This window comes from Caloenas nicobarica, chromosome 9 (assembly GCF_036013445.1).
Source record: "Caloenas nicobarica isolate bCalNic1 chromosome 9, bCalNic1.hap1, whole genome shotgun sequence".
Lineage (NCBI taxonomy): Eukaryota > Metazoa > Chordata > Aves > Columbiformes > Columbidae > Caloenas > Caloenas nicobarica.
Genome location: NC_088253.1, coordinates 7,435,058 through 7,460,057, shown reverse-complemented (window position 1 = coordinate 7,460,057; position 25,000 = coordinate 7,435,058). Strand labels below are relative to the sequence as shown.

The window sequence follows — 25,000 nt, the reverse complement described above, 5'->3', positions numbered from 1 at the left end:
ATTAGATATTTGCCTTTTCCTGCGACTTTAAAGTAATTAAAAAAAAATGAAGGCAACATAGTTATCTGAGCTTGTAACTGCACTTGCACCAAGGTGTGTGATTGCACAGCTTTGTGATCCTAAATTATTCTGTAGGAGTTTAACATATCCTGTTGGTAGAATGGAAATTAGCCCATCAGAAGCTTCTTTCAGTCTTTGAGTGAAAAAACTTTCACATTTGCAGAGACTTGTTTCACGTTGAATTCCAATAGATATTCTGCAAGATGTTCTTCTGCCCAACATTTTAACCTGTCTTTGTGAACATTTCAAAGGAGATTGGCTGTTTGGTGAATGACCATGCCTGAGAATTTTCTGCAGATCTTCTGAATGGCTTTTGCTAAACAGATACGGGTATGTTCACAGTTGAATCGGTTTATTTCTGGGTTGATATTTTTATGAAAGTATTGCTGCTGTGGAAATTTTAGGAGATAATGAAAGCCCCTTCTTTATAAGTTAACTATGGGCAGTGGTTTTCAGTTTAGGTTATTATAGCCAGGTCTAATATAAGAATTTTCTCTTGGAGTAAACATACATCAATCTAGTTGCCACTGGGTGGGCACACAAAGTACGTAAACAAGAAATAAGGAGGAATCTATAATGCTGCATAATTGAATCATAATAGGGACAGGATTGGAGTTAAGTGTTCTCTGAGATTTGGAGAAAGCTGGAACAGCAGCTGAGAGATTTTTTTTTTTTAAGTTCATGTTTTGTGGAAGTTCTCTGGTAAACAAGCTTTCCATAAAACTGCACATTGCATTGCTTGACATCAGGCTATTCAGTTCTATTTTGTATGTTGTATGAGTATGTACAAGCTATATGAATGATAATTATATAGAAAAAACACACTGCAGGAACTTTAGCTTTGATAATTGCTTTCTGGGATATTTAACTACCTTAAATTTGGGATGGTATTTAGTATGTATAAATCATGGAAAGGGCTTTTTTGGAAGCTTGTACAATAATCAAAATAGTGTACTTACACACACTTTTCCTTGCTGGAAGTTGTTTGACAGGTTTTTATACGGCTTGAAAGCATTCAAATAAGATCAGATGCGAGTTTTTGAGAATGGTAGCTTTTAGATCAGGAACCAGACAGATTAATGTTCTGTGAATTAGATTAGAGTTGAAATTGTCTGAATGAGTTTGATACCAGACAGCTAAACAAATTTTTTTTTCCTCTTGAATTGGATTAAACCTTTGTAGTAACAGCAATTATGCTGTGGTTCGTGGCCAGTTTACTGACTTATTATTTAAATAAATTTTAAGAAATTTTTAAAGTTTGACCTTTTGTAACATCAGATAGCAGCAGGAGTTTGTAAGGAAACCAATTGACTAAAAAACTGTTGAAATGCCAGATTTTCTCAAGCATATAATAATTATTAAAAGATGGATTGTATGAAAACTGCAGAAGATCTTTGAAACCTCCCAAATAATTTGAAGGGATGTTTTTCTGATTTCTAGTGTTTAGTTTATATATCAGTTTTTCTTTATTGCTGTGTTGGAAATGAAGCCTTGGAATTCAAGAAATACTGGGTGGTAATTGATATTCCAAATACTTTGATATCCTCCTGATACATCTAGTCAGGTAGTAACTACTTATTCTGCTTGCATAGAAAAACTGTTAAGTAACATCCTCCAGAAATAAAGGAAGAAAATCCCTAGGAATATCTAACAATCTTTGTGGAACTCTTTTCATTTTGACTCAAAATGGAAATATGGAAGGTAGAGATTTAAATAAGGATTATGCAAACCTGAATTGTAAGTACAGAGTTGTGTCAAATCCAGTACAAGTAGAGGAAAAATCAGTGAAGCTAATAGCAATAAATTTCCACCAATTTTGTGCGTACAGGATCAAAATCTGTATGGAACAGTTTTTATATAAACATCGTTGTAGGTGGTCATTTAATTTTTGGCCCAGAAATGGGAATGTAGTCTGAGTTAAAGGAACCCAGGATCCAGTCAAAGTCATTTAAATTTCTCTCTCATCTGTACTTATTCTGTAGAACATATTCCGGTCTTCTTAAATACACGAGCAAAAGTTAGCTATTCAATATATGTAAAAGGGCTATTTTTGCTGAAATTGTAGCAAAATGTTGTATACAAAGCAGTAAATAATCTCTAGCATGCTTTGTAAAGACGAATTTCTGGAAACAAAATTTTGGGAGGGCTAGCTTAGTTCTCTTGAGAGAAGCTTTAACTTCTTGTCTAAAAGTACAGTCTGTATTTTATAAAACATTTAGCTTATCCATTTTTGTTAGAGTGAGGCTCTCACTCCATTCTCATTTTAATCTTATGGAGACTAGGGTTGCTAACAAGAAAATAGTCCCAAAAGTCTGTTCTGGTGTAGCTACAGGACATGTAGCTGGGATGAAGATGTGCCTGGAAATAAAGTTTGTGTTGCTGATAGGCGCTAATGAAAACTAGCAGTGATAACTCATTCATCATGGACTAGAACTCAAAACCCAGGGAAAAATGAAATGTCTCCTTAAAATATGAAACTGAAATATCTCAGAAGTCTTTGAGACAGGCTCTATATAACGCCTAAAAAGATGCTTTGAGGGCTATTATAATACTTAAAGCAAAACATGTAGAAGAGGTGGTAAGTTTTGTCATATGTAGGATTCCTATGTCTGGAAAAAAATCCTAACCCAAAGGCACAGACCAGAGCCTGAACTGACCTCTTTCTGACCTGAACTTGCCTGCTATGCTCATTTGTATTGGGAGAATGTCAGAGCAGATATATCTCCTGCTCTGCACAGAAGGGGTGCACAGAAGGGCTCTGCACAGAAGGGGTGAATGGGAGCAGAGTTGGTTGATCATTATTCTTTTTTTCTTTTTAGTTGCCTAACGTATCTTAGCTTTGTATACAGTGACTTTTCTGTGCCACCTCATTCTCGATGACAACAGCCTCATGTACTTAAAGGGTAATGTCATTTGGGCTTCAGAAAGCATTGAAAAGCCAGTGGAAAATGTGAACTACTGAACTGGCACATTGCAAGGACAAAATCATCAAATCAGATGAGTAGAGAACAGCTCATTCTGTTCTTGGATAACAAAGAATATTCTCTGTGCCTAGGAGGGACACAAATAATTCAGGTTTAATTCTTAAATAAAATACATTTAAAAACAAAGAACAAAATAGTTCAAGGGATTCAGGGTCAGTTCAATGGGTGTACTCAATTATTTGCTCTTTAACATGCTTAAGAAAAAGCAAAAGAGTGAAATAGTGATTTAAAGACACAGTTTGAAATGTCTGGGCTTCTCAAGTGTTTCACACTAGAGCAAGGTTGATGTGGGCTCCTAGCCTTTCTACGCCAGGGCACTGGCGCTCAATCTGCACCCAAGCTTTTCTTGCCATTCTTTTGGATGAGACAAGTAGCAATTGAAAACCAGTTTGTTAGTTTCCCAAAATGGGAAGTCAAAGTTCTTACACAGTCAATTATCAGCCATATTTACTATCCCAACAGGAATGGAGCTACTGAAGTGCACTGAAACAGGAAGTCAAATTTAATATTCACATAATAAATAAAGTCAGCTTTTTCTCACATTCAGACTTCATAGTTTTCAAATGCAGAACCTTATTTATGTTTCCTTAGGTTATGGAATGTTTTATGGAAAACGTAATGCTCCACTGAGTTTCAAAGGGATAGCAGGTTACCTTTCTCTCCTATGACTGCTCTATTACTTGTACTAGACCAAATGAGCTACAAATGGTTTAAACAGCATAGCTGACTTGAATCCTTCTCAGTAAAGAGGGTTTGGCAACCCATACACGGGTTGTGTAGCTGTCAAACCTGAGGTGACAGGAAAGTCAAGGCAGAAACCTGCAGCGTGGGGCAGGGCAGCTGGGGGACAGTGCTGTGGCAGCTAGCAGAGCTGATGCCAGGCAGCCTGGGCTGTGCCCTTACTTTGTTAATGTTCATTTACAGGGCTCTCCTTTCACTGTGTAAAACCCTTGGTCATCTGCGATTCTCACCACGCTACTCTATAATGCCTTTGTCCCCTTTAGAATTTTCATTACTGATGATGAAAGCTTAGTGACAGCAGAATTAAAAATGGGTTGTAAAGTTAAATCAATGTACTCTTTACAATCAGGTTTAATTAAATTCAAGGTTTGAAAGCAGAAGCTTAAGGGAAGCTGTCAGTGACCTCTTAGCAGTACATGGAAGGCTTAATGTTGTTCAGCTCTCAGGACCCAAGTTCTGATGAAGACAGTAGATGGCAGAAAAATCAATCAGTTCTAGGAAATAAAGACAGGATGAGATCCATTATCCTGCAGTCAGTGTCTGTTTCACCTCGGGCTCAAAAATTCTGGTCTGTGCTTTTCTAATCTGTTCTGGAAAGAAGTCAGGAAATGGTTTAGATACATGTGTATTTGGTAGCAAGCAAATCACCTGTATGTACTTTAAGATAAGCTTCCCTTCTTGGGGAGGGAGGACTTAGTCTTAGTTAAGTATATATTGAACAGACTTTCTTTTTTTTTTTTTTGTCCCTTACATCGCACTTGGAGAAAGAACATAAGCTTTCTGTATAATTGGGCCACCTGTACTCAGAATATCTTTGAGTCAGGTGTTCTGAGAGAACTACTTTAATTCTGTCTCTGTTTTGGTGACTCTTGCACCATAAACAGAGTAGGTTTTTTGTAGGGAACTTTTCACATCAGCCTCCCAGGATTGTCTCATGCATAGTGGTTAATAGCCATAAGGAAATCTCTGATCATTTATTTTAGATTGGTGCAATTGTCTTGGAAGACTTTGTCAGTAGCTTCCACTTTATCTTACTGACTTGAAATGTCTTTTGCAAAATGCATGTTTTGTTGTCAATTTCTTTCATCTGCCAAAGAAGAAAATAATTATTTGCAGGAAGAAAACACTGATTTTCAGAAAGAAAAAAATATCCTTAAACACTACTATATTTACACCTAGGCAGTCCCTATTAGAACTTCTGTGGTAGAAGATCAGAAGTAAAATACCCAGAGTTGTTATAGTCAAGCTTAGAAGGATGTGTAGGATAGCTTTCTTAGTTGTAAAATTTTCTTAGTTTAGATAGATGTGTTCATATTTTTAAGGTGGGCTAGCTGTTCATAAGCAACAGTTTCTCAGCGGCAAGCACTAATGAGAAAAGATAGATACTTGGCAAGAAAGAGAGTGCTGTTGGCACATATATCGATTAGGTGCTTCACCTGCTCTGGCACAGGTTTTATATGCAGATAAACTGTGAGTAACAGGTAATTTAAATTAAGTGTGGTCAGCAGTAGTGAGGCAGACTGCCTGTGGAGGTAAGCTGCTTCAGGCCTTTTAAAAGATTGTGCCAAATTTTGACAGTACTAGAACAGGAGTATGTGGCTTCTGCTTTTCCAATATGTCCATTAATATTGGAAAGAATAATAGTATGTGAGTCAGAAGAAAATGAATTCTGTAGCAAGATTATTTTGCGAAAGTAACTCTGAACATAATCTAGCACAATAATTTCTTTAGTCATCGCACCAGCTGTGTGTGTTTGTCACATCTCGTCACATTCTGTTTGTACATCTGCCCACAACTGATGCTTTCCAATCTGAAGTAAAAGCAGCTGTGCAGATTATGCTTGCATTTGGCAGCTCTAGAATGTGCCCATTTATTTTGAATGTGCAAGTGGAAGATATGATGGCTGTTCCCTTCAGCAACTTATTGGCGTATGCTTATGTAAATGATATTGCTCCTTTAACTGGGTCCATGCTGGCTCCAGATTTTCGTTGTTGGCTGAGGTGGATAGTTAAAACTAATGAGCTTTGTGTAAGACTAGAAGATTGGTTCATTGTCCCATTACTCTAAAATCTGAGAGAACTGGGCCTCAGAATACTAAATGTTGTCTGATATCTAGAATAACTTGGTGGAAATTACTCAATATTTGGATGCTGCCTGGGCCTATAAACTTATGATATGCTGTTATTTCTGTATTCTGAAGGAACATAGTGGGCACTGACCTATTCTGCTGTGCTGAAGAATTATGAGTATTGTAAGAGTATAAATATGAGTTTATGGGAGATGGTTAGACTATTAACTGTGATAATATAGGGAATGATTGTACTGATGTGAGAAGAAAACTGTGGTAGTCACTCCAAATGTGTTTGACTCTCTAAATTAAAATCTTTAATAGTCACAGCACTTTAAATACAGAGGTGCATGTCTCTTAACTTGCATCTAGAAGCATAATGAGAAACAACACAATGTAACTTGGCAGCTGCAGTGGTGCACTAGCTGAAGGGTTATGACTGGCTGTTCTTTTCCTAGTCTTGTTTTACACAGTGACTTTGCAAGTCTGTCACTGTTTTTGTGAGAGAAATTCTCTCTTTTGCAAGTTTGGCCAAGTTTGAGGGCAGAAGCCCTTAGGGGGCTTGGCATCTCAAGACACAGCTCTTCAGTTCTTTACTCTCAGACCAGAACCCGCCTCCTTGGAGGGGAAGGCCTCAGAGGAGATGGTGGACTTCAGAGGTTATGGGCCACAGCATGTCCAAGGTGTCTTGTGGAAGAGGACCTTTGCCTGTGACTTCTATAAGTGGCACTAATACCATGCCCTTATGGGAATGTTAGGAAGAGAACAGCAGAAATAGGCTACTTGGTTGCTTTCAGAAGGGCACTAAAACTCCCGCAAAATTCATAGGTGACTTTGAAAACAGTGCTGAAGAAAATGGGAGTAAGAGAAGCAGGCAGCAGCAGATAGTTTCTTTGGAAAAGATTGTTGAAGTCACTTTCAGAACCATGTAAGATGCAGACCCTTTCAAAGGCAAAGTGCTTTTGCCACTTGAATGATTTAAAGTCCTTAATTGAAAATAACACTTTTCAATGTAGACGTGAAAGAAAGCTAAGGCAAAGTTCTTTCCGAAATATAGGAGAGTTTATAGGAGGGTACATTATTGCGGGGGGGGGGGGGGGGCGGGGTTGGTGCTTTAGTATGTTTTAATAACTGTAAGAGTGAAGAGGTCTAATATTTGGCTTGTGTTTGTCACGGCTCTAGTCTAAGATCTTGCAAATCTTTATGGAGATATGCAGTATTATCACTGTTTCTACAGTTGAGGAAGCAGAGCACCTTCCTGTTCTCTAGGAATTTATTTTGATTTATTGCTGGAATTATACCTTGGTAGATTATGCAAGTGAGCATTTCTGGTTCTTAATTATAGTACACTTTTATTTCAAAAGAAAGGCTAAACTAGTTTGTCTTCGAACATTTTTAAAAAGTGCCTGTTACTCGTAGTTACTGCTTTTAAACACATCACATCTGTTTTTCTCTTTCCATTCTCTTTGCGTTTACAAGAGTGTAATGTTTTACCTTTTGGCAGCATTGTTGATTTGCGTTATGATAAAAAATAATCTAATATATTCTGACTTTTCCCCAGCCTTCAATTTTCTTTTAAAAGATAAATTTTTTGTCGTGCTTCTGCAATTCAAATTAAGTTATAAATATTAGCTTAGGTAAGAGAGCAAGTTAAAACCTCATTTTTACTTGTATGAATCTGAGATGCTGAAGCACTTGTCTTTACTATTAGCAGCACCAGTACATAATCTGCCTGTTGTCTTTCGCGTGTTGAAAAAGGATGTAACTTCAGTTCCTGCTTTTACAGTAAATTAGAGGACTATCAGAAGAGATGATGTAGTTATCCAAAAGCAGCCAGGAAACTCAGTTTCTATAGTACTTCCAGCAGGGCAAAATTCCTCCATTATTTTAAGAAAGCCTTGCCTAGTTCAACTTTCATAATAGTATACTAATGCTGAGTCTGAAACACTTGCCAATTGACTGAAGCTTCATGACAATGGTAAATGGGAGAATGAAGAGTAGTGAAAAATGAATACTTTGTCAACAGGCTTTTGTTGAACAGCAAAATGGACTAAAAGAAACTTCTGTGAAACACTGAAAGGATTTTGAAATTAACTTTGACCTGTTTTAATACAAATTTGTAGTTTTAGGTTTTACATTATTAAAAACTGGCATACAAAAATTTAATTATTCAGTTTTTCAGATGTATTAAAATAATTTAAACTATGTTTCTTACTTGCCCGAAGGCAGTAAAGGAATATAAACAATTGAAGACTGTACCTTAATAACACTGAGATCTGTTTAAAAAAAAAAAAGCACTTAGGGGAGTAGATTACTCTCTGTATATGCCAAGTATGAGATCTGTATGTAGATAGAGTTTACCTAACAAAATGAAACTTTGTACATAGTGCTTCACATAATTTAGTGATGTTTCATGTGGAAATGTAAGAAAATAGTTTAAGTTTTCATTTAAAAAAAAAAAAAAAATCACTGCTATCTATTCTCCCTTCTTGGATAAGAGTAGCCTTTACCTGGATGATTCATAAATTTAAGAGTAATGCTCTTATGGCAAAGTTAACTAGACAAAAGGAATTGCTTGTAAAAAGAGAAGCAAGGTATCCTCGGGGAATTACAGCTTTTGTGCTGTGCCTTTTGAGTCATGTTCCTAAAAGGTCTTGATTATTTCCTTTCAGTGGGGTGGTTGAGGGAACTTCATGGGGTCACTGTAATTACATTCCTGAAAGGAGTTCAAATGTAGGAGTTAATCTGTTCACCGCACTCACTGGAGGCCAAGAAGATGTGAACTATCTCATGAAGGCTGAGAGCTGTACAGGGTTCCTGCTTTTGGTTTTAGTTGTCTGCTGGTTTTTGGAGTCAGCCCCAGGTTGGCTGCCAGAGGCCCTTTCTCCATCAGGCACCGTGCTGCAGAAATGCCGGTCCCTGGGACCAAGCGTGCCACCACTGGGGACAGCCTGCACAGCCAAAGACACACTGGCACCACGAACCCGTAGCTTGGAATACTTATTGACAACAAGCAAAACTTTCATTTCAGCTTTTAATTGACTGTCATAAGTAAATTCTTGGTACATAAGACTTTTCTTTATACTCTTCTTATGTGCATATTTGTCAGATTTTATTTAAATAATTTTATACACAATATTGGAATAATCTGTTACATTAATGCACAGCTTAAAACAGTTCTTATTTACACTGATCACAGAAAGACAGAGGAATGAGGACAAATACTTTACATTCACCATCTTTATCAGCATTTTAAGTATAGTTAACCAGCACACATCACACACATCCATATCCATATTTATAAGAAATGTAGTTGTTTCTAATTATACACATGGGCATTTAGGTGTCTCCCTTTCAAAAAAAAAAAAATTGAAATGCCGTTTCCCCCAGATAACCCAAAAAAGGCAAAGGGACATGCAGATTGAACAGTTAATGGAATCAGGCATGGAAATACAGTGGCTGTGTTGGGACACTTCTGGTCACTGGGGCACTTTGGAGAGTATTTTTACTAGTGGCAAGTTTTGAACTCCCGTGATAACTTATTCCTGAAAAGCTGCAATTTGATCTCTTGCTTTGGAAGTAGACCAACTGGGCAATAACATATTTGGTTTAATGTGAAGTCATCTAACAACACAAAATTGCAGCCAAAGGATGCTCTGGATTTTTTTTTTTAAGAATATAAATTAAAAACACATTACTACTTTCTATGAGATTAAGGCAGCAATGGAGAATATTGTGCTACAATGTGCATTAGCTGTAGATAATGTTCTATTCTCCTTTATCACATTTTTACATTTATAATCAAAGGCCAACATATTACTGAACTGTCTGACTACAAAATCTTATAATGGAGAAATAGGTCTTGTGTGATAAGCTTGTTACATTGAAATTGAATTTCTCGCCTTACAATATACACTTATATTCTATGAAAATTAAAAAAACTGGTAAAAATATTAAAATATCTCCTATACAGAGGTACCCTGATCTAAGGTAAAGTCTAGTCACTGCTATAAAAAGGCATTAAAAATTAAGTAAAACACTGGTGTAAAATAAGTAAATGCTCACTATAAAGCTTTTATTTGTAAGGCAAATCTTCATCAGACCTATTAGGAGTTATTTTTAAAACGTACTATTTGGAGATTCTCCCTTTGTAACTGATACTACCCTCAGCAAACAAAAGCTAAGTCATGCAGATAGGTTCACAGAGAGTGCAACATAAATTACAAATGCAGGTCACCTGCAAGTTTGAGGCCTCTTGGCAGTGAGCAAGAAACAACATGACACCTTTAAAAGAGAGCCAGCTTAAGCCTTAGTTATTTCCTTAGTTCACTGAATTTATTCTGTTCCCTTAGTAAAGAAACGAAGCAGCTTTTGTTTAGTATGGCAGCTAAAGGAAAGGAAGAAAGCAAAGCACACAGGTAGCCCAATCTTGCCACTAGTGCTTGGGCAAAGAGGCCCACTGTTCCCAACATGAGAGCTGATGGCAGGAATGGTTAAATCCCATGAAGGCTGCACTGATGTATGCAGACTTAAGCCTGTTTCCCTGCTCTCAGCTCCCCTCACTACTCCCATCTAGGCACCTACATGTTCTTCTAAGGACAGTTTCACAGAATACAATCATGGTATCTGTGTTATAGGCTTCTGGGTGTCTGCTGTTTCTTTCGAGTGTTTCTGCTAGGTTGGTTATCCAGTGATTGCAATTTGTCTAAATGTATGCTGGTTTTAAATGGTGAAAGAAAATTGATTAAATTCTATACTTAAAAGCAGCTATGTTACACTGCTATGTTTTTCTCCTGGTTGAAATGTCGTTATCAGCCATCTAGTTCTCTATAGTAGTCTAGTAGTCTCTGGTGCACATAGGTGCATCTAAATTCAGTCTCAGGCGGTGAACAGTACCACTCTACAAATACATCACCATCTGAGGATATGTGTCCTATATTGATTTAATTTCTATTAGGAACAATGTGCAAAAATCTGATTTTTTTTGGCCTAGGAAAAGGTTCTCTGTGCATGGCATGGCTTGCAAGTCTTGTCATTCCCCAGTTAAGCTTAAGCAGGCAAAACCAAGTACTTGTATGTGTAATCACAGCTAAGGAACACATGTATGCCTGCCTGGTCAGTCTCAGTGGTCTTGGCTGTCAGCAAAAACTGTCCTTCGAGAATATGGATTACAGAGGGGCAAGCACTTGGTGAAATGTTGCAGTTGAAGTCTGAGTTACAACAGACTGAAACGGCTGAACAAAAACCTATTTTCCACAGCAGAGAAATTCTCAAATATAGACACTTGAGTTATCACTATTCCCTGCATATGATCCTCTCTGAAACTCGCTATTGCGAAGTCACAGATATAACAGGGCTTAACTGAACATTTTACTTCTGTAAATTAAGTTCTAAAAATTTTTTTCAGACTGTTTTGCAGTATCCTGTACTCTAGCGTACCTTTTTCCTAAAGGAAACCAGAATGTGGCTGGCTTTCTTATGTATCAGCTAATATTAGTTTCATAAATGAAGATCTGTAGTAGTTCAGGTGCCCAAGCAGATCACAGGTTCAGTTGTGTATGGTGATTTCTGGCCAGCTTTGCTTAAAATAGTGCACATGCTACTTTCAGCTTGTGTGTAGATATGAACCTAGTAAGGTCACCTCAAGGTCCTGTTTCTGACTTCTGTAATGTATTATAAACAATTTAGCTTCATATTCTAACAGCTTAACTTTCCACTGATGAGCTAGGTTGGCCCACAAGTCACCAACAGGAACACGGGAAGGTAGAGTGAAAGAGTGTTTTCCTTTGGAGGAGACTTTCTGGAAGTGTTTCCAGAAGATGTGTCTCCCTGTACTATAGCTAAGACTGCAGACTTAAGAGTCTAGTCTGGAACACCATGTTTGCCTTTAATTTAAAGAGTCTGAGTTCTTGTACGAGCTCATCTGTGGACCATAAATATTCTTAGCCCTGAAACAATAAATGTATTAGAACAAACATATCCTATTTTAATGCTCTGAGAGGTTCAGAATGGACACAGAATTTCTGTAGATAGATTCTATACTGTCATTTGATGAGCTGTGGCAACTGTCTTATGTCTGAGCCCTTCAGAGGCCCATCTTAAAGTGTTTTAATGGGTCACTGAAATAAAATGTTTGTCAGTCTCATCTCTTTTGAAATTGCTGATTCATGGTTAAACTTTTGGTTCTTAGGAAACAAATTCTTAAATGTTTGCCAATGCCTCATGAAACACAGTGAATCAGTCCAGGATATGAATGAAAGCTATCTATTCCCATAAAAGCACATATCCACTAATTAATGCTGTATGAATGGGAAGAACTGCAAAAGAACTTTCTATGTTCTATGTTTCTATGTTCCTACAACCTAACAGTACAAAAGAAACTTAATTAAATGTTAAAACAATAGTCTAAGAAGTGGATGTATATACAAAATGTTTGGATTAGACCTTTTAAAATAATAGCATTTAAATGGTATTTTGCTGAGAAGAAATGACCAATTATGTGGAATTTCCTCTGGGAAAATTACATACAACATACATTGCACGTGCACTTAGGGAACATGTACAATAGTAACAGCCAAGTATTTCTCCTACATTCTGTATTTAAAATACCATGTTTGATCCTGGATTTCCTGCAAAATCCCTCACTATGGTAAGATGTCTTTCAAGTGTTGCCAGGGTGCTTGCCTGAGGACATGACAGAACACAAGGACTGACAAAAACCATGCAGTTCAAACAGGGGCTGAACACTAAATAGCACTGGTGTTTTTTCAAGTGTTGCCCATGAAAGACCCACTGTTTCTACCAGAAATCTAAATCTCTGGAGTTTTAGTAATGTAGCTTCAAAATGGTACCAAGTATATGAAGATTATTCTGCTGAATGACAACAGGAGTACAAAGAAAATGGAGAATCTCTTTCCTTGGTGCTAACTAACTTTCTATAGCTTGATGAAAAAATATGGATTACAGGCAGGTATTTTTCACTGACAGGAAGGTCAGAAGAGAGATGCTAATGTATGACAGCTGCTTCCTTTATCAGATTACAAAAAGGCTTTCAAGAAAATAGTTTCTAGAACTGTCAAATGACCTTTTTAATTGTTTCACTCAATTCTTCCCACTTGCTTGTTATCAAAAAGCCAACAAAATCAGCAAGCAGATGATCCTGCATCTTAAATAAGCATGTATCAAAAACTTTCTTGTTTTGGAAGTGGGCTGCCTACTCCATCAGCATGTACTAATACTTGCCATCCCACAGGGATATCTGGGAGAGCACCAGTCCCCAGAGCAGGTCTGTTCCCACAGTAGGTATAGCTGAGGGAGAGGGTGACCTGCTTGGCTGAAAATTCAAGACTGAATTAGAGGAAGACTTGCAGTTAAACCATGTGGGTGATAAGGACCTGACTGGGTAATTTTTTTTTTTTTAACTACCAGCAGTTGAACAGAAGGGAGATGAGTATCTTAGTGGCATTTGATATTTTCCATGTTGAGAATGTATTAGGCAGTTCAAAGCAGGTGTCTAAGAGGAGCTGGGTGCCAGAGCTGTGGGTTCTTATTGGACTGTCTGTACCACATCACTGAGTTGAGGAAAATAATATAACATAATCTTCAGAAAGGTATTTGTCATTTGAATGGATGCTAGTTTGTGTTTAAGGGCATCATTTGTTATCTAAGAGGCATGAGGTAGTTGAGCATCTTATTCTGTGGAGAAATGAACACATCGTTCTTCATCTCTGGGACAGAAGTTGTATTATTTGGGGGGAGACTTACTTTAGGCAACATCTTGAACTTAAAGCCTAGCTGTGCAGTCATGCAATGCACATTATCTTTCTTTTTCATTTGGGCTATTCCTGGTAATGATTCCTGCTTTCTCTGATTTGCCTAGTGTCTTCTGTATAGATTGCAATTTCTTTGACCATAAAACTTCAGAAGAAGGTGGCAGTAGTGCAATGGAGTCCTGAGCTATAAATACTACACTAAACCTAAGAAATTATACAGTAATAGAAATTTTAAAATGTACTAGGTAATTGCCACAGGAGTTGGTATTAAAGATACAATCAAACCCTCACATGCTGGGTGAAGCTGATTTCACTCCCTGTGAAGATCCTTTGCTCCTGTTTCAGAGCTGAGTGGGGCCGATGTGACTCCCTGCACGGGTGTGGTGATGGCCTGTGTCGCAAGGGAACATTGCTGGTTGTTAGCATTTCCAATCGTGAACGAACCAAACAATGTGTAATGTGACATTAAAGCTCCATGTTAAAGAGCCCCCAAGAGTTACAAAACTTGGTAATTATATCTATGCTAAGAAGCTTTTGAGCCATGCCAAGCCAGTGACTGAAGCAGCTGTATTATTGAAAAGTAAGATTTAAAACAATGAAAAGATTCATATGTAGTTTAGCAAACAATTAAAGTGGGATTCACTATAAAGTTGGCAGGATGGCTTTTTTGAAGCCTTCAACATATTTTCATTGTTTGGCCTCTTGTGTAATTACAGAACTAGAATAGCAACATTTGAAATTCCTTTATTATTGAAATATATTAACAGGGTTTAAAGAGCTATTGGCCATCAGTTGGGCCAGAAAATGACTTCCTTTATAATTAGAAGGAAGTATCCTTTGGTTTTAAAACCCTGTTTAAATAAAACTACTGTTTGTCAAAGAGAGTCTTTAAGAAAAGGACAATACTTGATGTGTTCCAAAGTATTGATTATGTTAGAGGAAAAGGATAGAGAGATAAATTTCCCTTCCATTATTTTGAAAATAAATCAATGATAAATGGAAAAGGCCCAAATCATTTGGGACTTTTAAATTGGGCTATTTTAAAAAAGCGGGAAAAAAAGTATTGTAAATAAAAAAGCTCCATCCTTTTAAATGGGCTTTTGAAAAAGAAGCAGCACTACATACGTATGAAAGACAAGCTGAACTGAATGTATAAAGGCAAAAAAAATGTAGAGGTAAGGTCCAGAGGTGAACTCTGGGCTGGATTCAGCTGAGAAGCTACTGCCTCTGCAAGCTACTGCAAGTTAAAACTAGTGATAAATAAGTACGAGAAATAACTCAAAGCTACCAAATCTAGTGATCACTGGGAAGATACTACAGTGATAAGTGACCACAGAATAAGAACAGCACCCAAATGCAGAGTTTGTTCTGTATTTTTTACTTTGCATAATGCTACCAGAGAGAAGAGCTGGAATAGGCTTAGAGAGCTGAGTGTGTCTAAGAGGACGTTCTGAATTATTCAACACAATCTTACAGTGGCTTGGTAGGTGAATCCAGATTAGATTATAATAGCATGTTCACAGCAGGAGAATGAAGCCTAAGTTTGGTGTTTTGGTGCCTCTGGGTAGATTATGTAGTTCTAAAAAATAATTCTCTCTTCGTATGTATTTTGCATTCTTTATTTGCAACACAATGTAACAAAAGGCGAAAATCTATTTATATGTAACTTCCATACTTAGCTGAAAAAGTCCGTGGAGTATGGATTGTATGATAAATCCATTTAAATTCTTGCTATAAGGGAATATATTTTTCATTAAGGACAGTGTAGTATTAAACTGTATTCTGTATTTAGCTATAATAGGAATTCTCTTCCTGCTGTTCTTCAGCTTGTATAAGTGAACTGGACAGAAAATGGCATGGACATATACAGACAGCAAAGACAACCTTCTTCACCGAAAGAAGAAACTAATAACAAACCACTGAAAATGAAGCACTGAGTCTTCACTTCAGAAGGATGCAAACTCATATCCCAAAGGATACTATGGCAAGAAAGCTAATGACATTAGTACACAGTTAAAGTTGCTCTTTCCTCATAATTTTGTACTGCTTCCTTAGATCTAAGAATGTTCAGGTGTTGTTGGTTTAAAATAGGTCGTGGCATGAATATCTGAAGTAATTATTACTGTCAGAAAAATCTAATTCACTTCTTCACAATAAAAGAGCATTTAACTTATATTGATTGCTTTTTTTTCTCTGCTCTTCCCTCCTCCACTTCTGCCAATAGCAAAACTCACAAGTTTTGGTCACGTAGGGATCTCATGGCACCAAAGGATATAAGAAAAATTAAACCAAGTCTTTAAAGATTGTTTGAAGCCAAGTAATAGAAGGGAGGCATTGAGAATGAGAGCAGTTGTCTTCCCTCAAAGAGTCAGTGGACAAGCTCTGAGCCAGCCTGGTCCAAGCATAGTTGAGGGAGCTTTGAACTTTTCTGTATTCCCAGTTTACCTTAACATATTGGCTTTTTCCTCAACCTGTTGGTTGTCATATTGTTAGCCAGTGTTGAAGCTGTAAGGAAACAGAAGTAGTTGTTTAATAACATTATTGATTCGAATGTTTATGCTGAGGGATGGTATAAATACGTCAGTTGACAAATTTAAAGTTACAAAGAGGTTTCAAAATAATAGATAGATTATAACTATATTTCTGTGCATTTCAGTCAGCAGTGAGAAATGCGCTGAACATGCAGGCCATTCAGTCAGCTCGCAGTTCTGTTTAAAAATTCAGAACCGCTGAACATACACGAGAAGAACATTTTAATACTTGTTTGATTATAGTAGTCAGTGTTTTGTTTACAAACTTAAACTTCATGAACAAATCACTAACTATGCTTTAGCAATAACAAAGCTATTCCTAGCTGTTTGTTTGAAGACAGCAACAAATTAATATGCCCTAGTGTTTTTCATGGTTTGAGGTATCATTAAGCATTTACTGCTCAGTATAATCTTTTCTAATGTAAGTGAAATTAATTTTTTTCCTTTTTGCCATTATAGATTTGGGTTCAGATGAGTGGTACTGTGTAGGAATGGCTGTTTATAGCCTACTCACACAGGAACATCTGCCTCTGGAAAAATCGAGTTATTACAGCCGGAATATTAAATCTTCAGACAAGTGAGGGCAGGAAAGAAAAGGCAGGAAGAGGTGCTGTTCTACTACATATTCTTGGCCACATCAAATAAATTGTGGTCATGAAACAGGAAGCCTTTTCTTCCTGCTTCCATTCTGTGTCCCATAAATCTACACTTGCATTCTTTCCTTTAAAATTCAAAATTATACTTCAAACATTATTTTTCAGAGTAAGCAAAAGGCAGATTTCTTTTTTCAATACCGACATACAAACCACCACTATAAAATCTGGGTCATGTTTTGAGGTGATATGCATAATTCTAGTTGCTTTCAACTTTGAAGACAAAGTGGTCTGGCATGAATGCTGATAAGTGTAACAAGCTTCATATTTGCATCCTTTTTATGTTCGACAAAAAGGACTTTAGTTCAATAAGCTCATTTTATTTGCTAAAAGGAAAGCAATGTTTGGAATCCTATAGCGTATTTTTCATGGCTGCTTAAGAAGTCTCCAGCAGTGTTTTCAATCAATTGTAGGCCTGTGGGGAAAGCCTATTCCACATAACCTAGCACACTATTTCATTGCGGACATTATGTCTAAGCTCTGATACTGGATACTTGTTTTGCTGTTTACCATGTTTTGTGGTACATAATTGGTGGTTAGGAAACATGATTGCATGCTGTGCGATAACTGGGGGAGAGGCTATGACCTGTTCAAATGCACGTGATAGTTTGGAAATACCTTAATCTCTTGGTGAGATCTTACTTTATTGAGATACAATCTAAAATACTGGATTCGGGTGACCTGTAACATTGTGGGTTCTGCTTAGTTGAGGAAGGAAGGTGCCAAAAGCCTTCCAACAGGGCTGATGAGCCTCCTGCATTTTACCATGCTGGCAGGGGGGAAAAAAAAAAAGGAACCACAGACCTGCAAAGGTATCCAATATGAGATTGATGCAAACCTATAGTTGTTACTAAAGACAGGAAAGGGTTGGTATCAGGAGAGGAAGCATGGCGAAAGGTGTACAAACCTTAAACTGCCTGACATTTCCTTGTGCCACGAGGTGGTGCTCATTTTCAGGTGTGATGCAGTAAGCTAGTCTCTAAACCAGGTGGGAAGAAGAGGAAAAAGTCAGCCATATGAAGTGGGATTACCTCTGTAATCCCCAATCTGTAATGGGGAAGTAGCATGAACTTTGTTTGAAATGGTAACTTAAATCTTTAATATCACTGCATCAGGTGCCTCCAGCTTGGTCACTGAGAGAACAAGCTTACTATAAGCCCCTTGGTATTAGCCTGTAATATAAGAAGCAACAGTAGAAAGTTTATGCAAATACTAAATCCAAATATTGAACAAGTACATATGGAAAAGAACATCAGGAACAAGCTGGCATCACAGGCCTTATATCCCTTAAATTGACACTTTCCTGTTAGTGCTGTAATGAGGTTGACTAGTTCCAGTGCGAGAGCGAGGAGGTACTGACTGTTTCCCAGCTCATCTCCCTTGTCTACCCTACGCTGTGCCATTTGGGATCACATGTAGATTTTGGTTTATCATGAAGTTTCAACCAATTTAAAGAGTTCCCATTAGACTAAGAGCATACCTTTCCCCATACTTTTAAGAGCCACAGTTTAGGGTGTCATATCTTATAACAACTATGCGGGTGTAATATACCAGCCTTTTACTATATTTCTCATGGGGAGACTGAAAAAGAGCTGTAAAAGACAAACCAGAACTTGCCAATACTTAAAAATAAATGAGCAAATGTGTTTGTGACCAAAGGCTTCTACATCCCAGTATCAGTGTCAAAAGCCTATTGGGCCAGTATAAATGATTCTTTGACACTTAGGTGCTACTAGAAAATGGGTTCGTAAACTCCCAGGAATGAAGCAAAACAAAGGGCTTATGGAATTGCTGAAAATGAAAGCTAGAAATTGTGCACAACATTGAGATGTTGGAACTGATGATAAATAGGGTGGGTGAAGAGGAATTTCCACTTTGGGGTGCTCTTCTGAGGTGAAGATTAAGTGAGGTGCTTGTAACATTTCAGAAACAAGGCAAGTGTCCCTTTGGGCCTGCCAGGTCAACGTGAGGGGGATGCACCCTATCTAGGTAAGGCATGAGATCCTATTTTCTGCTTAATTCTCGGTGGTGGTGGTGGTTCAGTGATTTGCTTTAGAGCGTCAGTATCTTGCTATACCATTGTGTAACTCTAGCTGTAGGAAAGGAGAGCAATAGAACTAGGTTATAAAATTATGACATGACGGGACAAAAATTGATGCTGGACAGTGGTGAGGAGTCCTACTTCTGAGCACCACTAGAGGTTTTAAGACTCTAGATAACTTACTATGACAGTCATGGTAAAATTAATATGTACAGTGAACCTTAATCCTGTGCCATTTTAAACTGATAAATAAAGAAAAGTACAAGGGAGTGAACTGTAGGGTAATATGGATGCAGTTTTCCTATAGAAACAGGTTTGTTTAAGTAGAATTAATATATTCATATTACACAAAACCTATAAATGAAGCTACAAGAGCACTCTTTTAACAACCTTAAGGTTGCAAAGTTAAACTTCTTGCTTTTAGGCAAAACATTAAAATAAGATTGTCAGAAATTGTTTCTACCTCAGTTTCTGCTTTATTCAGTGCACGGACCAGGCATATTACGCATGAAGTGGGTCATTTAGTGCAAAACGCTGTTCTCAAGTACCCTGGTTCTTTTGCTGAAGTAGTTAGAAAGCAACAGGCTAGATGAGACCATAAGCGGTGCCTATATCAGAATTTTCTTGATTTCCAGATCTATTTCAGCACCTTGGTCTATCTTGAATATTAAGTTTCTTCAAGCATTCTGATATTAGTGATGAACACAACAGAAAGTTCTGCAGTAATTCTAGCCTTGGCAGAATGGTGAAATTCCAGTATGGTGACTAATGCCAGTAAACAGAGGATAAGGATACATACTGGACAGAGAAAATCAAATATGAAGTGGCTGCTGTTAAAGACAGAATACTGGGCTAAATGGATCTATTGCTGTGACCCAGTAAGGCATTTCTTCTGTCTTTGCGGGATGCTCATTAAATGAACAAAAGCTATCCTGAACACAGGGCTACCTTGGGGGCACATCCCACCCCTCCAGCATGTGGATGTATGTTTAGAGACTTATAATAGAGGAGAGGTCTGAATTAACTTTGCACATATAACCATTTACAACACTCCAGTACAGAGTGAATAAAGCATACTTTGGACTGAATGCTGTTTAGGTAGAACTGTGTGAAGACCATAACTCAAAACTGAATATGAAAATACCATAATTTGTACTTTTTTTGTTAATAGGGGAAAAAAATAATCTCTTCAATCGGATTAATTACATGCATCAAAAATAACTTTTCAGAATTATTATGGTGCTTTCTGGAAAGCTAATTTCTATCTAGAAACTCAAATAGCATGCAGTAATCCTACCTCAAAACTCCAGTCCATCTGACGGTTGGATCCAAAAGGTCACTCATAAGTAATAAGTTTCGGGAGTAAGAGAAACTGCCAACTTAGATCCAGTCATTTCATTTCACAGCAACATTTCATGACATTTTATTAGCGTTTCACTTACTTCTTTAAAGGTCCCACGCACATTCATAAATTTATAGATAATATAGGCAGGCACAAGTATCATTGAGGATAATGCTATTCCCCAGCCAATGCGATTTGCCCAGAGAGGGAAGGTGTAGTCATCGTAGGTCAAAGGTTTGAAATTTATTATGCTGACTATCACGACAAACTAGGGAAGAAAGAATAAAATGAACCACAGTTTTGAGATTAATAATCTTAGTGGAAAACTGATTTAATGTGTTTTCTTAGGCAGCTGCGCTAAGGTATATTTCAATGCAGCTTTAGCTTCTACCTTCATCTTGTTTAGTTTGTACCTCTTACTGCTTAAACTGTTGAAGTTCTTGATGCATTTCTGAGCACTCAGTTCATTTTTGATACTTTAGACACAGATTATTTGATATTTGGGTGGGAAGATCAGGTGACTGTCTGCTACTGCCTCATGTAAGCTAATGTTACAAATATAAAAAAGGGATTCTGTAGTCAAGAAAAAACTCTGCAGGATCTATTGTTATTCCCTTCTGTGTTTCCCAGAGGCATTAGGCTTCATTTGGAAGTTTTGTATCATTTTTGAGTGAGAGGCATGATGCAAACTCCAGCATGATACAGTTACTGAGGAAAGGTCAATCAGACTTAAGATCTGGAAAACAAAGTGGTGTGTTTTGGTGTGGTGGTGTGGTTTGGTGGGTTTTTTCCTTTGGGTTTTGGTTTTTTGTGTTCTCCTGCTGTTACCCCATCTCAAACTAGATGCAAGAAGGAAAGAGTGGGTACCACCCTGCTTCCCTCCTGTTAAATCCATATGGATTGTGTAATATGGAGAGTTTGTTGATTTGGTTCTCTGGGGCTATATATTCTGCTCCATATAATAATTTCAAATTAGAGTATTTTGAGCCTAGGATTTCAAAGGCTACACAAGGAGAGTAATGGTGTGGGTTAAAGGAAGCCGATAGTGTGAAATGCAGTTAGAAAAATACTAATTCCATTTTGAGATTTTTCTTGAGATGTACATAGCTGCAGACAGTAGGGACAAAAAGCTTCAAGGAGGTATTTCCTGATACCATGTACCTGAGCAGCCTCAACTTACCTTTATCTTACAGAGAATTGTATTTATCCTTAGGAACTGCTGTAATACATTACCAGTCCCAAACAGAGGCCACTTTGCACTAAGCATGCATGGGATTGTTAGAGCAAGGATTATACTGAAGTATGACAATTTTATAGCCTTTTCCAAATGATCCTAAACTATATATATCAAAGAAACTATATCTGGTTTTTTGGGTTTTTTTGGTTTTTTTTGTTTTTTTGGGTTTTTTTAATTTGTATTTACTGTGCTTACTGTGTTAGTCTCTTCTGGTGGGGCAGTTTGCATGCTTCATACATGTGATATAAAAATGCTGTTTCTTAGATCAAGTGACCCAATTTAGAGAATTCGTAGTTTTAAATTCTGTAGACTAATGGTGGACTACCTTTTTCATGCAAGTGGCCATCTTTATAGTTTTCACTTATAAATTACTAAGTTAAAGCATTTTGGTCAGTTTAACATATTTTGGTTTATTTTCTTAATATATTGAATAAAGAACCCAAAAGATAAGCTGTAAGAAGGTAAATCATATTTACTTTCCCTCTCTAAATCAAGATTGTAATGTCCATTATGCTTTTTAGAAAATTGAGAAAATGTGCAGCTGTGACAAAACTGCCCCGTGTCCCCTGCCCAGCGTGATATAATTTCCATGGGTTTTAAAAATAAATCGTTACCCAGTAATTAATTTGATATGTTCCAAGTATAGCACTTGCAGCTGGAAAAAAATTAGCGCATTGTGATGGCTTAAAGTTGCATTACCTGCAGATTCATTCTGACCCTTATGTTTATAGGCTTTGGTAGGAAAGTATTTGGGCCATTTCATGAAGCAATATTAAGCTACCTGCAGGTTACACTGGCAATAACTTCAGCTTTTTCAAGCTAGCTTGCTAGAACTCTGCTCTTTGTGAAATTTACATTTTCAGCAGTCTCCTAGTGTGCAAAACCTATGGATGCTTGATGCAGCTTTTTCTGTTCTACTTGAGTCAGCTTGTTTGAAGTGCTCCAGGATAATTAATACATGCTTGGTAGGTACTTACTAATGAATTGGGGCCAGAAGCTTTTATATAAAAGAAAAAAAGTGGACCTGAAGGCTGTCATAAAAGCCTACCCAGTATACCTTTGGAATACCAGTAGTGTTTTAAGAGTGCACAGCTTTAATGCAATTAATAGTCTCCTGAAATCATAGCCAGGTCAAATTTCATATTATTCACTCTGACCTTTTGATTTACAAATATGGATAGGAAAAGATTCCAATCTAAAACTGTAGTTTAGATCTGAATCTAACCTTTACACAAAGCAACCAAATTCACACTCTGGGATTTTTTTTTCCCCAAATGTAATGAGGCACTTGTTTTTCATGTCAAGCAGCTCACAAGGTGTATTTAATACATCCCTTCAATGTTTCACATAACTAATTTACCGGGTATAGGTGCATATTAGTTATTCTAAGGTGTCATTCCACAATTCAGGAATCTCGGTATCCTCCAATGAAAAGTAAATTCTTGCTAACACAATCCTCTTATCCCTGGTTAGTATATTTTCCCAACAGAATGATTTATATTTAATATGCATAGATGCTGGGGGGACATGGTGTGTTGGCAGTTGCACTTCCCCCCCACACACCCTGAGAACTGGTGCGGCGGTTGCACATCCTCCTCTCAGAACTGGGGCCTTCAATGGGCAGTTAATGGCTCTTTGCGAGACCTGGAGTCGGCGGGCAGGGTCGTTAGCAGCGGAGGGGCCAAGAGCGCCCACAGTCCAGAGAAGCTGAGAAGCTTCTCGAATGCCCACACTCAGGGGAGGGGCGCAGAGAAGCCGAGAAGCTTCTGGAATGCCCACAGCCAGATCTGATCAGACTATAAATGGGGTTCCCGCCGGAGACCCTCTTTGTGTGGTCTCCTTGGAGCTGCGGGTCTGCCGTGCTGCCCGAGTCCCTCGCCTTAGACGGAGAAGCTGTCTGAGGTAACCTCCCGGGATGGGGAGTGTCTCACCTCCGCGTGTGGGTGAGTGATAAATTACTGAATATATGCTTTAATAAGTCCTCGCCTGGTAGGCGAGTGTAAATTCCTTGTCTGGGACAGACGAGTGTAACTTCCTTGCCTGGGACAGGCAAGTGTTTCTCTCTTATGGGCAAAACGGGGCAGAGAGGGCTCTGGTTTTGTTTTCTCGTGAGTACGTGTATGCACGCTGTGGATCCTCCTTATTTTGCTGCACCCCAAATAATGTCCTAACCTAATATCCGAACCTGTATCTTACGTTATCGGAGTGCTAACTAATTGTATAAACCCCGTTTCTGATCAGTTTATTGGCGGTACTTTTCCGGCCAGAATAAAGTTTGTTTTGGACCTTGTTGTCCACCTAAACTTGTTTTGGGGTGCCTCCGTGACACATGGAGCAGACTGCCTAGGTATTCTGTGTTCCCTAAGAAAAGCTGCTTTCTTGAAATCCTGCTGAGGAAGATGACCACAGCTACAACTAGCTTCTCTTTCACAACTGAAATGTATTATACAAAATACAACCAATGCCATTGAGGAGAAAAAATAATTAAATTGGAATGTCTTGTATTCATCCTGACAACAGCAGGCATAGCAATGAGTATCTTGTTCTTGGGACCTTTTGTATATTCTAGAAAACAACATACCGTCATTCTTTCCATGATGAAATAATTATCAACACTTACCAATAAAAAAGCAGGGCTAACAAATTTCCAGCACAATCTCCAGTAGAGTCCTGGCTTGAAGCCCATCATTTGCTGAATATCTTCACTGAATCTGTCCACACCTAGAAGGGATGTGAACATCAGATTGGCATAATTCTAAACTGATGAGATGCTGGCATACCCCAAAACATCTGCTTTCTCAGCAGACGATAATGACTTCCAAATCATGAGATACGTAACAACATGGATCTCCTCTCAATGACTAGATGTGTCTTTGACATGACTTTGACATCCAAGCCTTAAATGCCTATGAGCACTTAAGGTCTGTTGCAAACAGCATTACCATTGAAAAGTGGCATTTCACAAATATATAGAATTTGGACTGTGAATAGGACACATTTTTTAATAGCTGTGAGCTGTTGTAACCTACTTGCTCAATACTGTTAAAAGTACACCGAAGGAGAACCCAGACCCTCACACAAACTGCTCGCTGATAGGGAGGCAGATTTGTATGATTCTTAATTTATCAAAGGAGGCTTATTTGTTCCATTTAATGGCATACTGTACTTTCAGTGTTTCACGGAATACCACAGATGTTCATTATATCTGACAATGTCATTTCACCTTTTATCACCTTTCCAAGGAACTGGGTAGATGCTGCTTCTGTTTGGTGTAAGTACGTACAAAAGTACAGTAGCTACACACAGGTGGCCTTTTTAAGAATATTCTATGTGGTTTTGGAAATTATAATACCAACTAGAATTTTCTAAAATCGTTACCTCTACATGCATCTAAATATCTAGTAATGTAGCTGTTGTAGATACCTTAGAAGTTACATGGTCTGTTCATGTGAGTAAAAACCAAGAATAGTCAGACATTTTACTTGCTGGAGTACTTAAGACAGCAGAGAATAACATGAAAATCATTAGATGAAGACAGATCAAAGATAAGTCCTGCTACTTGTACCAGGAA

General features: G+C 37.8%; 1 protein-coding gene across 2 annotated transcripts in view; it reads right to left on the bottom strand.

Annotated features, from left to right (window-relative positions):
• Nucleotides 1-12,205: 12,205 nt before the first annotated feature.
• Nucleotides 12,206-25,000, bottom strand: part of SLC6A2 (solute carrier family 6 member 2) — a 70,223-nt gene continuing 57,428 nt past the window's right edge. Inside the window, exons 11-15 of one of the 2 annotated variants that reach the window (XM_065640725.1) lie at nucleotides 24,050-24,150; nucleotides 20,293-20,460; nucleotides 17,717-17,788; nucleotides 16,071-16,130; nucleotides 12,206-14,016 (exon numbers count right to left, since the gene is read on the bottom strand). In XM_065640725.1, coding sequence (XP_065496797.1) covers nucleotides 16,107-16,130; nucleotides 17,717-17,788; nucleotides 20,293-20,460; nucleotides 24,050-24,150 — 365 coding nt within the window. In that variant the 3' untranslated portion in view covers nucleotides 12,206-14,016; nucleotides 16,071-16,106. Of the gene's footprint in view, nucleotides 16,131-17,716; nucleotides 17,789-20,292; nucleotides 20,461-24,049; nucleotides 24,151-25,000 lie in introns of both variants that reach the window. The other variant, XM_065640724.1, reaches the window with a different exon arrangement.